At 58.1% G+C, this 18,968-nt stretch overlaps 2 protein-coding genes across 17 annotated transcripts in view; one reads left to right on the forward strand and one right to left on the reverse strand.

The window, feature by feature from the left end:
* The first annotated feature begins 384 nt into the window (after positions 1 to 384).
* Positions 385 to 12,682, forward strand: DPF1 (double PHD fingers 1). 8 transcript variants are annotated; one of them, XM_030874399.2, is made up of 12 exons: positions 385 to 476; positions 6,069 to 6,229; positions 6,304 to 6,411; positions 7,823 to 7,950; positions 8,231 to 8,320; positions 8,715 to 8,793; positions 8,989 to 9,120; positions 10,019 to 10,069; positions 10,161 to 10,280; positions 11,359 to 11,471; positions 11,993 to 12,104; positions 12,240 to 12,682. In XM_030874399.2, the coding sequence occupies exons 1-12, from the start codon at positions 445 to 447 to the stop codon at positions 12,308 to 12,310; spliced, it is 1,197 nt and encodes a 398-aa protein (XP_030730259.1). In that variant the 5' UTR covers positions 385 to 444; the 3' UTR covers positions 12,311 to 12,682. The 8 variants fall into 8 exon arrangements, with proteins under 8 accessions (XP_030730259.1, XP_030730260.1, XP_030730262.1 ...); XM_030874400.2 differs by having other exon boundaries at positions 12,023 to 12,104; XM_030874404.2 differs by lacking the exon at positions 385 to 476 and adding an exon at positions 3,330 to 4,651.
* Positions 12,683 to 15,791: 3,109 nt separating this feature from the next.
* SIPA1L3 (signal induced proliferation associated 1 like 3) overlaps positions 15,792 to 18,968 on the reverse strand; it is a 236,956-nt gene continuing 233,779 nt past the window's right edge. For all 9 annotated transcript variants that reach the window (XM_030874393.2, XM_030874387.3, XM_030874389.3 and 6 more), the window contains one exon: positions 15,792 to 18,032. In XM_030874393.2, coding sequence (XP_030730253.1) covers positions 17,889 to 18,032 — 144 coding nt within the window. In that variant the 3' untranslated portion in view covers positions 15,792 to 17,888. The remainder of the gene's footprint in view (positions 18,033 to 18,968) is intronic.

Consider the following 18,968-nt stretch of genomic DNA (forward strand, 5'->3'; position numbering starts at 1 on the left):
CATCCACACACCCAGGGGAGACCCAGAAGCCAGGGACCACCTTCTCCTGCGCGCACGCGGTGCCTGGAGGATGGAGAACCCGAGCTGGGGATGGAGCACCCCCAGGGAGGGGAAAGGATGTCTTGGGGCGACCCAGCCCCGCCCTGTATCCCCAGTAGCCAATGGGCGTGCGGTCCTCCCGACGCCCCCTGGGACGTGTAGTCCGGACAGGGGCGCCCTCGGGCGCCGCCGAGCGCCCCTAGACTCCACGTCCCGTCGTGCGCCGGGAGGTGAGGGGATTGGCCGAGCCCCGCCCCCTGCCCGCCCCGCTCCGCTCGCGCCGCAGCCCCAAGAATGAATGAAATCGTAGCGCGCTGGGCGGCAGAGCGGGCGGCGCAGGCCGGGCTGGGCCCGCGCGCGGCGGCAGCGGCGCCCCGGGCCGGAGGCGGCCCAGCCGAGCGGGCCATGGCCACCGCCATTCAGAACCCGCTCAAGTCGTGAGTGTCCCCGCCGTCCACGTCCCTCCATCCCGCCCCCTACCCGAACCCTTCCCCCGCCCTCGCTGGGGAGGGGGACGCCGTGGGCGGATGGCAGTTGAATGTGGGCCCCCAGTTTGCGCCCTCCTCCCCTGGGGGGGCCCGCCACCCCCTGTCGCCCCCTGGGGCTGGGGGCGGGAGCCCCTCGGGGGTCGCGGGGGCGCCTCTTCTTTGTCGCTGTCAGTGAAGGAATGTGGCGCGAGCTGGGGGGTGGCGGAGGCCGTTTCCCCACCCAGAGTGGGGGTAGGGGCTTCCCTCTCCTCCTCCTCCCTCTCTCCTCCTCCGAGTCTCTGGGGGCGCCGGGCCTGCCCCTGCATGGGGCTGGGAGTACGTACGCCTAAGTCCAGACCTCAGTCTCCGGGGTCTCCACCATCCTTTCCCCTCATCAAAGCATCTTTCTCTCTTCCCCCCCCCCCCATCTCGGGGACCTCGGTCCGCGCGACCGCAGGGTGGGAGCTTAGACGTCGGGGGTCCCCGATTAGATCCCTGCTGTTTCCCTTCCCGGGTCTTCAGGACCTAAAGCCCCGACGCCCCGTTCAGCTTAGACCGTGGGATCCCTCCCTCTCTCCTCCCGTACACATCTAACGAGAGCATCTCTCATCTCCTTGGGGACTAGATGCCTCGGGAGAGGGTGCTGGGAGCGCCCTCAGCCTCCGGGGATTCCCTCCCTTTCTCCCTGTCCGCGTCCCTCCTCCGAGTGTTAGCTTCCTCCCGGGCCCACTGGCTGGGATCCTGGACGCCTGGGTTCAAACCTAGCTCTCTTCCAGCCCTCACCTCTCCTAGACATCCCTCGCTCTCTCCACCTCTCTTCTTCCCTCTCTCTCCATCTCTCTCGCTCCCTCCTCGGGATCCCGAACTCCTGGGTCCCAGCGCTCCCCACCCCCCTTCCCCAGGCGGTGACGGCGGACTGGGAGTGACAGGCGCGCGGCCGCTCCCGCTCTCCCTCCCGGGTTGGCGTGCGCGGCACTCCCCTCCCCCTCCTCCCCGGCCTGGTGGGGAGGAGGAGGAGGGCGAACGCCCGCGGCGCCGCACAAAGGGGCCTGGGCGACCTCCCCCACCCTTCCCCCAACCCCTGGCACCCGCCACCTTGACCTTGAGCAACTTATGCGGGGGGTGGTGGTGGAGGGGGGGAGGGGCCCGGGGGCGCCCCCCATCCCCCGCCCCCGCCCTCCAGAAAGGCTGTGCCAGGTGGCCGGACCGAAGGCGCCCAGTAGCTTCTGGTTTCAGGTGTGTGTGGGGGGGAGAGTTGGGAGAGGAGGGGGCTGAACCTTAGAGGCACGCGCCTACAAGTGTGGCTTGGCGGTGGGCAAAGGGGGCTTGGAGGGTGTGTACGGGGCTGGGGGTCAGTGTGAAATGGTGTGTAACGGTGACAACACTTCTGTTTCCCTCTTACTCTAAGTCTTCCACACACACTTGTCTCCCCTATGAGGGACACCCTCAAAGTGGCTGGGACGGGGTTCCTGTGCAGGTCGGTGGATCTGTGGGTATCCAGACATCCTCACTCTGACCCTGGCCCAGACCTCTTGGAGGAGGTATGGGGCAGCCATTGCAGGGACATGAAGGCTAGAGTAAGCTTGGGGGTGGGAGCGCCAGCACCCTTCTTTGCTCTCACCTTCCTAGGGGTCTGCAGGGGTGAGGGCAGGGACTGGTTCCTGAGAGAATGCGAGTCAGGTCCCCTTGGGAGTGGGAGGTGGAGGGTGCTGCTCTCAGTTCTGACTGCCTGCATCATTCAAACCCCATCTTGAGCACTAATTTCCTGCCCTCCCCACCCGCCCCGAGCCTCAGTGTTACCACCTGTGAATTGGGGAATCATAACAGCTCTTATTACCTCATGGTGCTTCTGTGATGTTTGTAAAGCACTTGGTACTGAGCCTGACACTGACTGAATGTAGTGATTATTATTGGTAGTATCAATACTGATTTCATTTGTGGTCCAGCTTCCACACAGGGCACTGGGGGATGGGGACAGGAGGATTGTTTGGGCAGGGGAGCTCAAGTGTGGGAGAGGGGTCTCTGAAGGTGACTAGGGATAAGGAAGGGAAGGGAGACCCCTCTCCAAATGTCAGCTGCGGGTCAAATTGTGCTGGTGGACAAGGGCGTCCAGGGAAGTGATGGAGTGTTCTACAGTCAGGCTCCAAGCTGACCGAAACTGATGCACAGGTTCCGGGGTGGGGCAGGAGTGAGCGGGGTGTCTGAGGCTAGAGGTGTGGGGGGAAAGTGTAAGGGCATACTGGAAGATCTGTGAGGGTGGTGGAAGGTGAGAGATGAAGGTGGCAAGGGCACTCTGAGCTGAGCTGGCCTGTTGGGAGGAGTGGGGCAGGGCTTACCGTGGCTGAGATATGGGGTGGCCACTGTAGGGACCTGGAGGCCAGAGTGAGTGTCAGGACTTACTCCCCTTGCCATCTGCTCTAGGCCAGATGTGAAGCAGAGACCCACTCCCTGCTGTTTGGGTTTGGGAAGGGGGAGGTCAAGGCCTTACCTGGGGGAGATGGGGAAGAGACTGTAGAAGGGGTCTAAGACTAGAGGTGTGTGTGTGTATGTGTGTGTGTGTGTGTGTGTGTGCGTGTGTGTGTGTATGTGTCCAGAACTGACCATGAGTGTGGAAGACCCTGAGGGGGTCTCTCTCACCAGGGTGTAGGTGGGGGTGTCGAGTGACAAAAGAGGAGGTGAAGGCTCTTATGCCTCTTCTGTCTGCTGGAGAGCCCCCTGGTGGACAAGGACATTGGTGGGCGTTTTCATCCATGCAAGGGCTCAAACTTGAACACGAACTTTGGATGGGGGCCGGGGGTTGGGGGGCGGGGTGTGTTCCAGGTGTGTGTGCATGGGACTTGGTGATCGTTGTGACTCAGTAGGTCAGCTCCCTCTCTGAGCATCCCTTAGGGTAGAGTCAGTGTGGGTGACAGTGGGAGAAAGGAGGTGACCACTTGGGTACAGACATCTGGGTGAGTGAATCCTTCTCTTAGTCCCACCTTCAAACAGCCACCAGGAGCTGAGGGCATGTGACTTCACCTTCTCATCTGGAAAATGGGGGTAGTGATAATATCACCCCAGAGGGTCAGGATGAGGATCAAGTGAGTTAATCTCTGTTAAAGAACTGTGCCTGGCACATGGTGGCTACTCAGTATATTTCTATTCAACAAATATTTATTAAGCATCTATTATGTGCCCAGCATTATTCTTTCTAATAATGGTTAGCTATCACCATTTTACATCTTAGTACATATCAGGTCCTCTTTGTGGAATGAATGAATTTATTGAACACCTACTACTTGCCAGGTACCTTTTAAAACACTTTACCCATGCTTACTCATTTAATCCTCACAATAATCCAATGAGCCATCATCTGCATTTTACAGATGAGGAAACTGAGGCCAGAAAGGTTAAGTCATTTGCCCAAGGTCACATGGCCACCAAGTGGCAGAGCCAGGATTTGAACCTAGGAGGTGTGGCTATATCTCCTAACTAGCACAGCAGCTGTCAGGCCTGGGAAGGGGTTGAGTAGGGCGGGGTCCTTGTGAGAGAGGCAGCTCCGAGGGGGACCGGAGAGGATTCTCCCGAGCTACGAGGGACTAGGGGGAGGGGGAGGTGTCGGTGAGCCACGCGTTGGTGGGACGTTCGTGTGGGCACCTGTAAGGTGTCTCTAAATCTCCTGGCACTGAAGTGTTTGTGTGAGTGTAAATGTATGTGAGTCTGTGCGAAGGTGTGGGAGAGGGAGTGTGCGTGAGTCTGCGTGGGACGCTGTGAGTATACGTGTGAATGTGTGTGTAAGCTGCCGCGTGTGGGTGTGTGCGAGTCCAGGTGTGCATGGTTGAGTGTAGGCCCATGTGTGAGACTCGAGAGGTGTGCATGAGTGACCGCGCGGGAGTAGTTGTGCGTGCCTCCGGCCCCACCTCTGACCCGCTTCTCTGCGGGGTCCCGCCAGCCCCGGGCGGGGAGAACTACCACTCCCGGCATGGCCCGGGTGGGCCCACCCCGCCACCCTGATTGGCTGTGGTCCCGGTGCTCCCGCCCCCCGGGAATGAATGGATGGGCGGCCTCAGCGCCCGCCCGAGCGCTGGGAGGACCGGCCCGGCGGGGACCTGCTGGGGGCAGGACCCTGGGAGCAAGATGGCCACGGTCATCCCCGGCCCCCTGAGGTGCTGCAGGCCGGCGGGAGGCAGGGGAGGGCGCTCGAGCGGGTCTGCGCGGGCGTGTGTGTGTGTGTGTGTGTGTGTGCGGCGGCTGGGGGTGGGGCCGATGGGGTGTCTGGGGGGCTGTCACCGTGGGCCGGGCTGCGCGGGGTTGCGAATGTGTGTGACTGTGGGTCTCTGGCAAGAACCGTGTCCGACGCGCTGCTCCTGGAGGAGCGCGGAGTATGGGGAACTCGGAGCCCTATTGGCGCCCTCTTCGGGAAAGGGGGTCATGTCCCGCCCTGCGACCCCCGGAGTTGGGGAGAGGGTGAAATGGCCCGGGGGCCCGGGGGCCTTGGTAAACTTGAGTGAAGCTCACACTACCTTTGTCTTGGGTTGTGGAGTGTGTGTCACTTGTTCGGGTTCTGGGTTTTTTTTGGATATGTGTGTGGATATGCATTTAATTTCTTTCACATTCTACACTAGGTGTCTTTGGATATTTTGGTCTTTGAGTGTGTGTACATATCCTTTGAAACTCTGCATCATTTATGTTCTGTGTCTTTGGATATGTAGGTATGCATGTATTTATGTGCAAATTTTTGTGTGACTATGGGTGGATTTGTCCGTTTCTATGTTGTGTATGTGTGTATCTTTGTGTGTTTGAGTATGTGGGATTTTAGATGTTGGTTTCTATATTGTGTATCTTCGTGAATGTGTGTGTGTATCCTGTGTGAATCTGTGTGATTTCTTTGTATAGTGTATCTGGATTGTGTGTGTGTGTGTGATTTGTGTTGTGTCTTTGGATATGCGTGTAAGTGCATATGTGGGTAGTTTGTTTTTAACATTTTTTCTTTTTTAACATTTGTGTATCTGTGTGTGTCTTCGGATGGATGAGTAAGTGGATGTGTCTGTGTGTGGTGTGTCATCTGTTTGCATGTTGTGTGTCTTTGTGTGGGTGATTGTTTATGTTGTGTGTCTTCGGATATGTGATATATATTTGTGCATGTATACGTGTGTGATCTGTCTGCTTCTACACTATGGGACTTGAGATACTTGTGTTTTTCAGTAGATATTTGTGGGAGCACATATGTGAGATGTGTCTGTTTCTCCTTTGTGAGTCTTGGGATATGTCTCTCTTTGTGTGTGAATCCTGTGTGACTATGTGCGACTTGTTTGTGTTGTGTATTTGGATATGTGCCTGTATGGATGGGTCCCGGTGTATTTTTATCTGTTTCTATACTGTGTGTATCCACTCCTTGGCTCAAGGCCTGCTTGAGTCCGGGTTGGGGGCTCCTGGGTCCAGGAGCGACGACAGCGGGGGAGAGGTGAGGTTGGAGGAGTCGGCCCACCCATTCCCCACGGGCGGGCTGGGGGAGGGGTGCCGGGCGACCCGGTGCGCCTGCCCTTGCTGACAGCCGCCCGCCCGCCCACCCGCCCCTCGCAGCCTAGGCGAGGACTTCTACCGAGAAGCCATCGAGCACTGCCGCAGCTACAACGCGCGCCTGTGCGCCGAGCGCAGCCTGCGCCTGCCGTTCCTCGACTCGCAGACCGGCGTGGCCCAGAACAACTGCTACATCTGGATGGAGAAGACCCACCGCGGCCCGGGTACGGCTGGGAGGTTGGGGGTGGGGCGGGGCGGTGGCTTCGCGGCCGCGTTCTTACCGCCCTTCTCACTCCAGGTTTGGCCCCGGGACAGATTTACACGTACCCCGCCCGCTGTTGGAGAAAGAAACGGAGACTCAACATCCTGGAAGACCCCAGACTCCGGCCCTGCGAGTATAAGATTGGTGGGTGGAGCTCCGTCCTGTGCCTTCGGTGGCCCCAGTGGGTGCCCACAGCACACGCTGATAAGTGTGTGGTGATGCCGGTGTGCGTCTGAGCATTCGCCCTTATTTCCCTCCTAGCCAGTGTCTGAGTGGCTGGCTGTGTCTGCCGTTGTGTGTCTGGGTGTCGTCCAGAGATTCTCCAGTTTTCCCTGAGTGACTGAGCTTTGGACTGTATGTTATCCTACTTGGGCCCAGGCGTAGTTCAGGACAGAGTGGTATCTGTTATGTGTGTCCAGGTGTATCCAGTCTTTGTATCTCTTCCCTTGTGAGCTGGGATGTATCAGAGTATCTGACTGTATTGCTTCCTGTGGATGTCTGAGTGTGTCTGGATGTATCAGAGTGTCAGGTTGTAACTCTTTCCCTTTGTAATAGAGTGTATCTCAGTGTCTGTGTCTTTTTTCAGGTGTTTCCAAGTGTATTAGAAGGTTTGTTTCCTCTTGTGTGTGGCTGGTCTATCAGAGTGTCCAGTGGCTCCTGATGTGGGTGTATCAGGGGGTCCGGCTCTCTCTTCCTTTGAGCGCCAGATGCTTTGGAATGTCTGGGAGAATCTCTTCCCTGAGTGTCTGTCTGGTGTATTAGATGTATTTCTGCACGTGCGCTGCCCCATGAGTGTCTGGTTTTATCACTTCTTGAATGTGTCCAGTACTATTAGAGTCACTGGCTGTTTCTCTTCCCCTGTCCAGGTATATCCAAGGATCTGTGTGGGTCCAGGTGTATTGGAGGGACTGTCTCTATCTCCTGTGTGTATGTGTATCCACCTGAGTGACTCTCTCTAGGTGTGTCTCTATCTCCCCTAAGTATGTTCAGGTGTTTGCTAGGGTCTGGCCGTGTCTTCCCCATGTGGTCTGGGTATATCTGGTGGTCTAATGTTCTCTTTTGTAGTGTTGCTGGGTGTGCCAGTATACCCAGGGGTCTGGATATGTCTCCTCCATGGGTCTGGGTATATCTGAGTGTCTGGGTGTATCTCTTCCTTTGTGTGTCTGGCTGTCTCAGATGACCTGTATGTATCTCCTCTGTGTATGTCCATGTGTGTCCTGTTTGAGTGTCTGCTCTTTCCAGGTGTGAGGGTCTGGGTGGGGTCTCCTACAGGTATGTATGTAGTTATATAGGAGGGTCTGGGCATGTCTCCCCTTGAGTGTGTCCAAGTGGCTCTGAGGGTCTGGCTGTGTCTTCCCCAGGGTCTGGGCATCCTTGGAAAGGATGTATGGAAGTATTGTTGGAAGGGTGTATGGTTGAATCTTTGAGTCTATTGCTGGTTGAGTGTGGGAAAGCCTCTTCCCTCTAGCAAAGAGCATGATTCTCCAATCTGGGCAGTTTGAGGAGTCCTCCAGGAACAAGTTCTCCACTTGACACCCTCCTCCCTTGTCCCCAGACTGTGAGGCGCCATTGAAGAAGGAGGGCGGCCTCCCAGAAGGGCCGGTCCTTGAGGCTCTACTGTGTGCTGAGACAGGGGAGAAGAAGATAGAGCTGAAGGAGGAGGAGACCATTATGGACTGCCAGGTAGGATCCCCCCACCCCCCCGCCAGGGGCCACAGCTGCCCTCTCACCCACCCCTGTCTCCTGCCCCGGCCCATCCTGCTCCTGCTCTGAAATCTCCCCTGGCCCCCTAGGGCCTTTGGGCATCCTAAGTCTCTATTCTTCCACACGTCATCTCTTTTTTGGAAGACCTCCTGACTTGCCCTGACACCCCCAGTCTCCGGTCCGCCCAGAGCCACCCCACCCGCAAAGCAGAACAATACCCCATTTTCTTAACCCCAATCTCCCTTCTCCTGGTGCCCAGAAACAGCAGCTGCTGGAGTTTCCACATGATCTTGAAGTGGAAGACTTGGAGGATGACATTCCCAGGAGGAAGAACAGGGCCAAAGGAAAGGTATCGCTCCAGAGTTTCTCTCCATCACTCCTCCGCTCAATGCAGATCCCATTTACTGAGTATGTACAATGTTCAGACCCTGCCCCAGTTTGACCTCATTTAATCCGCAGAGCAGCCTGAAGGGATAGGGGATTTTTATACCCATTTTACAGATGAGGAAATTGAGGCTTGGGTCTATTAAACCATTTGCAGAACAGAGATTGTACAGTGGGTTAGAACTAGCTTCATACCTGTGTCACGGATGAGGAAACTGAACCTTGGAGAGATCAAGGGAGTTACTCAAGGCCCACAGCTAGGAAGTGGCAGAGCTGCGATTTGACTTTCAGGCCCAAATGATGAAAATTCTCTTAGTTCCCTCCCTTTCTTGGCCCCTCACTCATGCCTTTTCCCCTAGGCATATGGCATCGGGGGTCTCCGGAAACGCCAGGACACCGCTTCCCTGGAGGACCGAGACAAGCCGTATGTCTGTGATAGTGAGTCTTTCTGAAGAGGGGGGAAGAGAGAGAGAGTGGGGCCCAGAGACCTCTCCCCTCCTGGCCCCCTCCCTTCTGTTCTGGACCCTGGTTGGGGGATGTTCAGGCCTCTGGCAGAGGGTGGAGGTGTGATCCTGGAGGCCAGGGCAGAGGCGGGCTGGGAGGGCTGACCGGCCCTTCCTGCTCACTCTCCAGTCTGTGGGAAACGGTATAAGAACCGGCCAGGGCTCAGCTACCACTACACCCACACCCACCTGGCTGAGGAGGAGGGGGAGGAGAACGCCGAACGCCACGCCCTGCCCTTCCACCGGAAAAACAACCATAAACGTGAGCAGGCGGGCAGGGCGTGGGGTGGTGAGGGGCCCTGGCAGTGGGGGCTAAGGAGCCTGGGAGGGAGGGGGCACATTAGACATTTCTGGAAAATCTCCAGCTCAGCGGTCCCCTCCCCCCACCAACCATGGGGGATGCTGGCTCTGAGGTTGCCATGGCAACCAACCATCTCTCCCTCGCTCCTGGCCGGGCGTAATATTTCTGGGTCTGATTTATTGTTTCAATTAGAGCTTGGGGAGGGGGGGTGATAGATGACTCCCCTCCCTCCCTGCCTCCCTTTCTCCCTTCTCTGCTAAGCTTTGGCCGAGGGGCAGGGTCCGTGGCCTGGGAACCCTTGGTGACCGCCCATGCCAATCCGGTGCCAACCCTGACAGCTGAGGGATGGGGGAAGGCTTGGGGGGGAGGCTCTGCCAGTGGAAAAACCATCTTTCCACCCACCCCTCGGTGGGAGAGGGCAGTCTCTTCATCCCATCCCCACCACACACCGAGGCACCTCTGTGTTCAGAATTTTCCTTCCGAATGTCTGTTTCCATACCAGATCTCAGCCCGTGGTGTCCACCTAATTGTTGTTTAGTCGGGGCTTAGTTGGGGGGGGCTGTCTGGTAGAAGTGTGTATGGGCGGGGAAGCAGGGAGCTCTTCCTAAAGCTGCATCTGCCACGTTTTTACCTAATAAAGAGGATGTATCAGTTGCCCTCAAGGAGTTGGGGGGGTCCTGATGAGAATTATTTGGGCTCCCCCAGCTCTCTTTTGCTACTGGCCACAGCTTGGGGTAGCTGCTCCCTCCCCCCACCTCCTCCATGCCTGGAGAAGGGGTCCACCCCTTTGGCTGAGGCTGGGGGCAGGGTGGAGCTTTGCCTATGGTGAGAGCCCCTCTTTCTGTCCCCCCATCCCCAGAGTTTTACAAAGAATTGGCCTGGGTCCCTGAGGCACAGAGGAAACACACAGGTAGGGACGCCTCCCTCTGCCCCTACTTCTGCAGCAGCCTTTGACTGGGTGTCCCTGCCGCCCATGCCAACCCTTGCCTGCTCTCTTTCAGCCAAGAAGGCGCCTGATGGCACTGTCATCCCCAACGGCTACTGTGACTTCTGCCTGGGTGGCTCCAAGAAGACGGGGTGTCCCGAGGACCTCATCTCCTGTGCCGACTGTGGGCGATCAGGTGATGCCCCCACCTGAGGTTTCTGGGGGCCGCGGTGGAAAGGACTCCAGGAGTCCAGATCTGGAGGAGAGAAGGCAGAGGAGGGAGAGGACTGCTGGTGGGGTATGCAGAGCATCCCAGGGGCACTGAGGCTAAACAGCTGACTCGACTGCTGAGGATTGTGGGAAACTGAGCGGGGTCAGGGAGGCTCTGGGAACAATGGGATGCGGGAGTCATGGCACTGTGGGTACCGGCATGTGCTTACCTGGCGTGGGGAACAGTGAAAGATGGTTGCCAAAACATCGTGGGTAGTGGGCTGTGATAGCGAGTCATGGATTGCCGCTGCCTGGGCGCTGTGGCTCACAGAGGGTGCTTGCCATTGCCATGGAGCTGTGGGTAATAGACTGTGGTTTCCCGAGGTGGACTTGTGGGTAATAGATGGCGGTTGCCTCAGCACGGTGGCTAATGAGTTGTGGTTGTCATGGTATTATGGGTAGTGAAATATGGTTGTCATGGCGATTGGGTGCAGTGGAAGGTGGTCGTCGTGGCCTGGGGTAGTGGCTGCGCATCTGTACTGGGGTGGTGGGCTGACCAGTGGGTTAGCACCCTGCACAGTCATGTGGGTAACAGTGTGGTTGCTGGGGCTTCGTGTGTAATGGGCTTGGGTTGCAGGGAAAACCAGGGTGTGGGGACCCCTCTGTGGAAGGCGGTTGCCATGGCATCGTGGCTGGGAGACTGTGGTTGCCACGTACTGCGGTTAATGGAATGGAACCGGTTGGCCATTCTGCTGTGGGTAACGGAATGTGGCTGCCCCGGTGCTGTGGGTGGTAGAAAGTGGTTGCCACGGCACCGTGGGTAATGGAATGCGGTTGCCATGGTGTCCTGGGGAGCAGAGTGTGGTTGCCATGGTGGCTGGGTAGGAGACTGGTGGCCAGGGCAGCATTGCCTGCGGGACAGGGTCTGGGCACCGTGGGCTGGGTGGGGTCGGGCTGTGGGCCTTGTGAGCTAAGGATGGGGGCTGAGCCATTGCTTCCCCGGGGGTCAGCAGCCACCAGGGGCACGATGACCCCTAACCGCATCCCTGCCCCTTGGCCCCCAGGACACCCCTCGTGTTTACAGTTCACGGTGAACATGACGGCAGCTGTGCGGACCTACCGCTGGCAGTGCATCGAGTGCAAGTCCTGCAGCCTGTGTGGCACCTCGGAGAACGACGTGAGTGCCCACGTGCCCCCTTCCCCGGGACATGCCCCCAGGCGGCCCCCTTTCCCTGGAGCCCCCTCCCTGGTGAACACCAGTAACCTGTATTATGATTATTGTTAGTGTCCATTAATTGAGCCCGGCACTTAATACTCTTCACTCTCTGACTCCTTCCAACTGCCCTGAGGTAGGTGATCTCGTTCCCACTTCACAGAGAAGAAACCGAGCTCAGAGAGGGGACTAGACTTGCCCAAGGTCACCCAGCCAGGAAAATGGTACGGCTGGGACCTGAACCCACGTCCATGACTTCCAGACCATCTTCGTGTCATTTTAAGTGTTCCACAGAGTCCTATAAAACCTAAACTACAAACTGCAAACCGACAGTCCTCAGGGGTGTTTTGCTCGTCGCCCAGTAGGGTTTTGCAAAGATGACCTTCTCAGAGCCCTTTGTCTTGCAAGGGACCGCCTCCCCCAGCCCCTTTGACCTGGCCCCTGCCCCCGCCCCCCACCCCGGTTTCTGGTGCCCGTGCCCCCAGGGTGCCAGCTGGGCGGGTCTCACCTCCCAGGACCAGCTGCTGTTTTGTGACGACTGCGATCGGGGTTACCACATGTACTGCCTGAGTCCCCCCATGGCGGAGCCCCCGGAAGGTGAGAGAAGAGGAGGGCCGGACACGGGGGTGGGGTGTTGGACAGTGGTTGTCCTGCTGTCCGCTGGGTGGGAGGGGGTCGGGGCAGCCCTGCCCAGACCTGGGCCTAACTCCCTGTCCTCCGGCCGCGCCACAGGGAGCTGGAGTTGTCACCTCTGTCTTCGGCACCTGAAAGAGAAGGCCTCTGCCTACATCACCCTCACCTAGGCCTGGCTCTGGCTCACCTGGACCTCTGGGGTGATGCTTGCCTACCTGCCTCTTGGAGCTCCTCCAGTCTCTCCCCATCCTTAATGCCCCACAGTGGAAGGGGCCGGGGGTGGGGGGAGCCTGAGAGGGGGCTGGGTCACCCCTCCCCTCTGTGCAAGTGGAATGTTTGCCCTGTGGGTTGGTGGGCCCAGCAGGGTCCTCTCCCTTCCTCCTTCCTGCCTCACCCCTTCGCAAATGGGCACCAGGGGCTTCTGCTCCCCTCAAAGCCATACCCCGCCTCTGGGCGGGCACGAGGGGTGGTGGATGCCAGCTGGGGGCACGGACAAAGCCTTTTTCTAAAGAAAAAGTCAAAAAGTTAAAAAAAAAAAGAAATTAATATATAACAAAGAGTCCTATAAGGTCTGGCTGGGTGGAGGGGGCACTGCTGAGCGCATCTACTGGGCACCAGTCTACGCCAGTTTCCTGCCTGGCGGCTCCTCCCCCCAAGTCCCTGGCGTTGCAGCTCTCCCACCTCCCCACCCAAGGTGGGCGCCATTCCCCCCTTGTGCCCAGGGCAGGAGGGTGTGGTGTCCACCCCCGCCCTCTCGGTGCCCACTGTGGATACTGCATGATGTGAACCACGGTTTTGAACTCCGTTCCTGCTCCCTCCCCGAGAGCCCCGCCCCGAGCCCACTCCGTGCCTGCCTTGGCAAGGCGGGCCCCTGCCCAGCGCCTGCTGGAATGAGAAGCACAGACTCTGCAACGGACTAGATTTTCCTCCTCCCCCCGCCCCGATTCCCTACCGGCCAGGCCGGGCTGCCCCCTGCCACCCTCGCTGGCCATTTTCGGGTCGCGAGGGGGCGTGGTTGTTTCTTGTGGTTGTGTGTGTTTGTTGTTCGGGTTTAAAAAAAAAAGGGAAATTGAGACTGCAAGTGGGGGAGGTGGTGGGTTTGGGGGGGTCTCCCCCGATCCAGGCGTGTCCCCCCTTGTAAACGAGTCTCCTTTATTGCCTGCCTCTGCTGTGAATTAACTTGTTCCGTGTATTAAACTGGGCCTGACCCCTCTGCCCACGTCGTCTGCCTCGTTCTCCAGGCTGGTTTGGGGCATCACCAAGAAGGGGAGATGGGGCCTCACTGGGGGAGAAGCAACCGAGGTTAACAGCTGGAGCTGGCCCTACGTCCATCTCCCTCCAGCTCCCCTCTGCACCCCGCCTTTCTCTGGCTTTGTCCCATCTCCTCCCTGCCTCGCTGGAAAGGAGAAGGGGGGGATGGGGTGGAGGGGGCTCCCACCCAGCCAGCTGTGGTTGCCCTGGCAACGGACTGCTGCAGCTGCAACGGGGAAGCAGTGAGGAGGGAGGCGGGAAGCTGGGGACTGGGGGAAGGGAAGGGATGGAAAGATGAAGACTGGGGGCTGGCCCCTCCCCTCGGGGCCGTTGGTAGGGATCAGGGGTGCCAGGGGCGCCTCACCCTACACCCAGACGTCACCTGGAGCTCCCTATCCCGATGTGGGGCAAAGAACAGAGGGGAATGGGCCATGGGATATAGATCCAGGGACATTAGGAGGAAGACAGATTTGGGTGAGGTGAGGTGAGGAGTGAGAACCAGGACACAAGAACAGTCAGGAGAGAGACAGACAGGAGTCACACATTTATAGAGAATGAGAAAAAGAGCAGGAGAGGGAAGACGTAGACCTGGAGGGAGATGTAGATGAAGAGGGCCAGAGGAATTATGGTGGAAGAGGACAGAAGAGATGATTTAGTGGGAGAGAGGCAATAATAGTAATAAAAAACAGCAGACACATGGGGAGAGACAGAGGAGGAAGTACAGGGATCTGGAGAGAGAAGCAGAAGAGATTCCATGTGGGGAGGCAGGGAACCAGGGCACGTAAAATAGGAGAGCGGAAGAGAGACTAAGAGCGGGGAGGCACATTTGGGGAGAGAGATGAAGTTAGGACCCAGCACAGGCGAAGTCCTAGGACAATGCCACAGAGATGAGATTTCAGGGGAGAGGACACAAAGAATTTAGGGAGACAATAGAAAAATCTGGAGAGAGCCAAGAGCGGGAAGGGATTCAGAGCCTGGGTGAGGGGAGAGCCAGAGGCGGGGTGGGAGGCAGAGGAGACTGGGGGAGGGTCGAGGAGGGCGCCCGGGCCCGCGAGAGGGGGACAGGCAGAGGAAGTGGAAAACTGGGGCAAGATGGGGAAGGGACGAGCAGGGCACAGTTCAGGCGAGAGCGCAGGCTGGCGTGTGCGAGTTGTGGGGTGTTGGAAGTTGGTGTGTGTCACAGGCGCCAGGAGAGGATGTGAGAACAGCTTGTTCCGCCGTTTCCGTGCTGGAGGGGGGAGGGCAGCATGGGTTGAGGATGGGGCCTCAGGGAGGGCGGAGACGGGGAGAGTGTCTGGAACACTCTAGAATTTTTAGGAGATGTGGAAGTAGCTGGTCCACCTCCTCGGGAAAAAGGATATATAACCGTTTTGGAAAAAGATTTGTTGTGTGTGTGGGGGGGCGGGTGTGTGTGTGCGGGAGAGTCTAGGTTACAGAAGCACCAGGTTTGAGCACGGAAACGGTAAACTCCATCACAGGTAAATGTCTAGGTGGGCCAGAAAGCCCCGGCCGTGGGGCCAGCCCTGTCCAGAGAAGGGGCTGCTTCTCAGATCCAGGTGGAGCTGGACCTAGACTTCCCACCAGAAGCCGGACCTTGGGATTCTCACAAGAAATTTCGAGGTCTGGAAAATAAGTTTGACCCTGATCCCCGGGTCAAACTGCGAAAGTGTTTCGCCAGGGCAGCTGCAGATCTGGGCCCAGGAGTGAAGACCGCTCCCACCTAGGAGAGCCCCTAGGCCCGGGGCTGAGGTCCCCGGACACCTCCACCTCTCCCCGAGCCCCCGGGGCCTGGAAGCAGGGGCTGCTCTTCACTCCAAACCACCGACTGGCTGACTGGCAGAGGGAGGCCTACTCCCACCGAGGGCGGGTGCGGTGCCAATGAGCCGGCACCGGCAGGGTGTGGCCTGGGGCGACAGCCCCGCTCAAGGAGGCGGGGCCCCTCAGTTCCGCGTCTTGCTGCAGAGGACAGCGTTACCAAGCTCGAAAATCCAGCTTTCTTTCTGTACCATCTCCAGATTTTAAAAAGTTGACCATTAATTTTAAAACCAACACAACTCCGTGGGCCGGGTCTGGCTCTTAGGCCTCAAGTATATGAAGAATTCTGAGGTAAAACCTTCCTCTTTTTAACTTAAGAATTTCTTACATTCGGGGGAACTCCCCGGCGGTGCAGTGGTTAGGGACTCCGTGCTCTCACTAAATTCCTTACATTCTGAGTGTTGGATTTCTGTCACTTGGGTTTCAAGAGAGAGAGAATGGTGCTCCCTGGTTCTTAGGGGTGTGTGCGTGCCTCGGGGGGGTGACGGCGTTTGGGACAAGGGGGACAGGAGGAGGGGGCTGACGCTGGATCACACCCGCTTCTCAGGGAGTCCAGGCAGCTGCTCAGCTAGCGAAGACACAAGCCACTTCTATGAAACATTTATTTCCTTTAAAACCTCCAGAAACATGCCAGAAAATCTCAAGACGGGGATGGGGTGGGGGGTGGGGGGAGATAATAAAGAATAAAAAAATCCAAATGAAACAAATCAACATAAAAAAAAAACCCTGCTGCTATCTTCAGCCATCAGATAGAACACCAAACTCAAATTAAATGTGCTTTGCAGAGATCCTTTAGAAATAACAGACAACAAAACCCCAAATCATAATTTACACTTGTCGATGTACATGATTAGGTCCCCAAAATGATTCAAATGATCTGAAGATGTGAGGAGACAACTTAAAAAAACAAAAATGGGTGGGGGAGGGGTGAGCCCCAGGTTAGGGTCTGAGGAAAGGGTGGGGTGGTAAGTGGTCCTGGAGAACCCTCCCCAAAAGGGACCCGGGAAGAGGGGCAGAGACATCACAGTAGCTGGCCAGGGCTGAGGACCCGGCAGGCGCCCCTCGCAAACCACAGGTGAGGGAGAGGAGATGGCAGACCTGAGGGCCTTTCTCGCGGGACTGCAGTGCTGCCGAGGGGCCAGAGGTTGACGGCAGGGAGGCACGACGAGGGTCCTTTTCTCTTGCTCCTTCAACGTCTGTGTCCTGTGCGGTCGGTCCCCAGAGCCTCCTTCCCTGAGGTTTCCGGCCCCAGAGAGGAGGTGGCGGGGTCTCCGGACGGGACTGGACCGCCCGGTGCTGGCCCCCCGCCGGAGCGAGCCGCTCTCAGCTGGGCCCCCCGGCCCGCCTGCCCACCCTGCTTTCGTCCCCAGCCCACGGGGGACGCGCCTCGGTCCTCAGCTTGAGGTTGGGGGAATCCACAGACTGTGGCCGTACAGACTTGTTCTGGCGCAACTCCACATGAAAAAATAAATATATATATATATATTTTTGTTTGTTTGTTTTTAAAGGAAAAAAAGAAACTGTTTCCTGGGTGAACAGCGTAGTACCACACCGGCCTGGCTGCCTGGCCAGCTGCCCCTTATTGCCTCGAGAGAACCAGCGTCTTGTGGGGTTAGCACAGCAAGGCGCTCCCCGGGGAGCACAGTGACGGTGTCCGATGTTGCTGCTGCTACTGCGGGGCCTACGAGATGGGCCGAGGGGCTTTGCAAAGGGAAACAAAAGCGGAGAGGAGAGGGAGGCTGCCTCCCTCCGGCCCGGATCTGACGGCTCCGTGGAGCCCCTCCTGGTGCCCGGGAGGGGCCGGGGCTGACGGAGCTGGGGAGGAGGAGGGGTTGGGCTGTGCCGGCTCTGCCGCTGGGCCTGGCCGGGTCAGCAGCTCGCAGGCGGAGGGGCCCAGGTGCCGTGGCCTCTGGCAGTCAAGGGACTGGTAGACAAAGGCTGGAGAAATGGTCCCGAGCGTGCAAATACCTTCCCCCTCAAAGAAGTTAACTCTGGATGGGGTTTCCTCGCTCCACCCTGGGACCTCCCAAGACAATAAATGAAACTCTAAGAAAGTGCTCCTGGTTGCTTTTTGGAGGATAGGGTAGGGAGGGGGCAATGTCCATGCTTTCTGGAGCCAGCGCACCAGGGACCAAGAGCCCTGGCCCACTTCCACGCCGGCCCGCACCTCTCCGGGCGTGAGGGGAGAGCGGGATGGTTTCCCGCTGTGATTTCTCAGGCAGGGGTCTTGGCCCCATAAGCCCAGACGCTGCTGTGTGTGGTGAAGAAACCCAGTTTGGGGATTCCTGGAGCTGTGGGGTTTGGAGACTCGCTCCTGCCCTCCACCCCCTTCCTACAGCTTCCAGTGGCTTGGTCCTAGGAAGAGGCTGGATGTGGATGGCAGGATGGGACCCTGGGGGCAGTGTGGGCGTGGCCCAGCCCCCAGGAACCTCAGATGGCGGCTCAGAGGGAGACCACGTCGCCCTCTGGGGCTCGAGGGCCAGGAGTGGACCCCAGCTCACAGCCCCGTGAGGCCTCCCTCAGGTCCCACTGCCACCCCAGGTGTCCGTGTCCACGGGAGGGCGGTGGGGCCCTGGCTGCATAGCTCGGTCACACCTGCAACCAGAAGCCGGGCTGAAGGAGAGGACAGCAGGAGCCCCCGGTCTGCCCAGGCGGAGGGGGGCAGGTGGCAGCCTCCCCACCTCAGAGTTCCTTCTTCTCCCTGCAGAAGATCTCGGCGAACTTGCGCAGCTGCTCGCTGGCGGCCTGGGACTCCTCCTGCAACCGCTGGTTGTTCTGCCTCAGGCTGGCCACCTCCGACTGCAGCACTGCCTTGTCTTGCTTCTCCTGCGGGGGCGGGGGCTGGCATCAGCGGGCGCACCTTGAATGGCTCCCCGGGGCCTGCGAGCCCCGCTAGGCCGTGGTTTAGAGCCAGGCTGCCAGGGTTCAAATCCCAGCGCTGCTTCGCAACAGCTGAGCAACCTTGGGCAAGTCTCGGCCCCAGTTTCCTCCGCTCTAAAAGGGGCAGTCGAGAGGTCTCCCTGAGGTCACATGTGTTGAGCTCTCAGAACACAGCCTGACGTGCAGTAACTGACAAGCATCACTGTCATGAGGAGCACCTCATTCCACACTCACAGCCACCCAAGGGTTGGGGACTGTTGTTACCCCCATTTTCCTGGAAGAGGAGACCGGACCTCACACAGCACGTAGGGGGCTGGGATGTGGCTGCAGGGCTGCCCTTCCAGGACAGTGTAAGATGCTCAGGCAGTGACCTGTGCAAGGTCACACAGCATCAAGGGGTCGGGTGGGACGTGAACCTGGGCCCCTATGACCCCTGTGCTTGAGGCTCCCATGTTCGACTCGGCCACCTTTTGGCTTTTTACCCAAACACATATAAAACGACCAGTGAAAGCCTCTTCCACTCTTACTTCCCCTCACTCTTCCACACCCTGGAGATAAGTACAAGGAACAATCTCGAATGTCGCCTTCTAGTATCCCTCTGACCCACAGCTCTTAAACATGTTTTAAGTATGATGATGTTCTAGGAAACGGTCTTGCCACTTGCTTAATCTTCTGCTTGAGTTACTGGACTTCTTTTGTATGTTAGTAAATACACAGATCTCTGTGACTGCTTTAATTGCCTGCAGACCGTTCCGCTGCGCGGGTGTCCTGTCATTTATATAACCATTCTCCTGTCGACGGACAGCTGCACTGGCTCCAATTTTTTATCGCCAGCGGTGCAGCAGCGAACATCCCTGCTCATGGGTCTCTTCGTGCCCATGC

This window comes from Globicephala melas, chromosome 19 (genome assembly GCF_963455315.2).
Source record: "Globicephala melas chromosome 19, mGloMel1.2, whole genome shotgun sequence".
In the NCBI taxonomy this organism is placed as follows: domain Eukaryota; kingdom Metazoa; phylum Chordata; class Mammalia; order Artiodactyla; family Delphinidae; genus Globicephala; species Globicephala melas.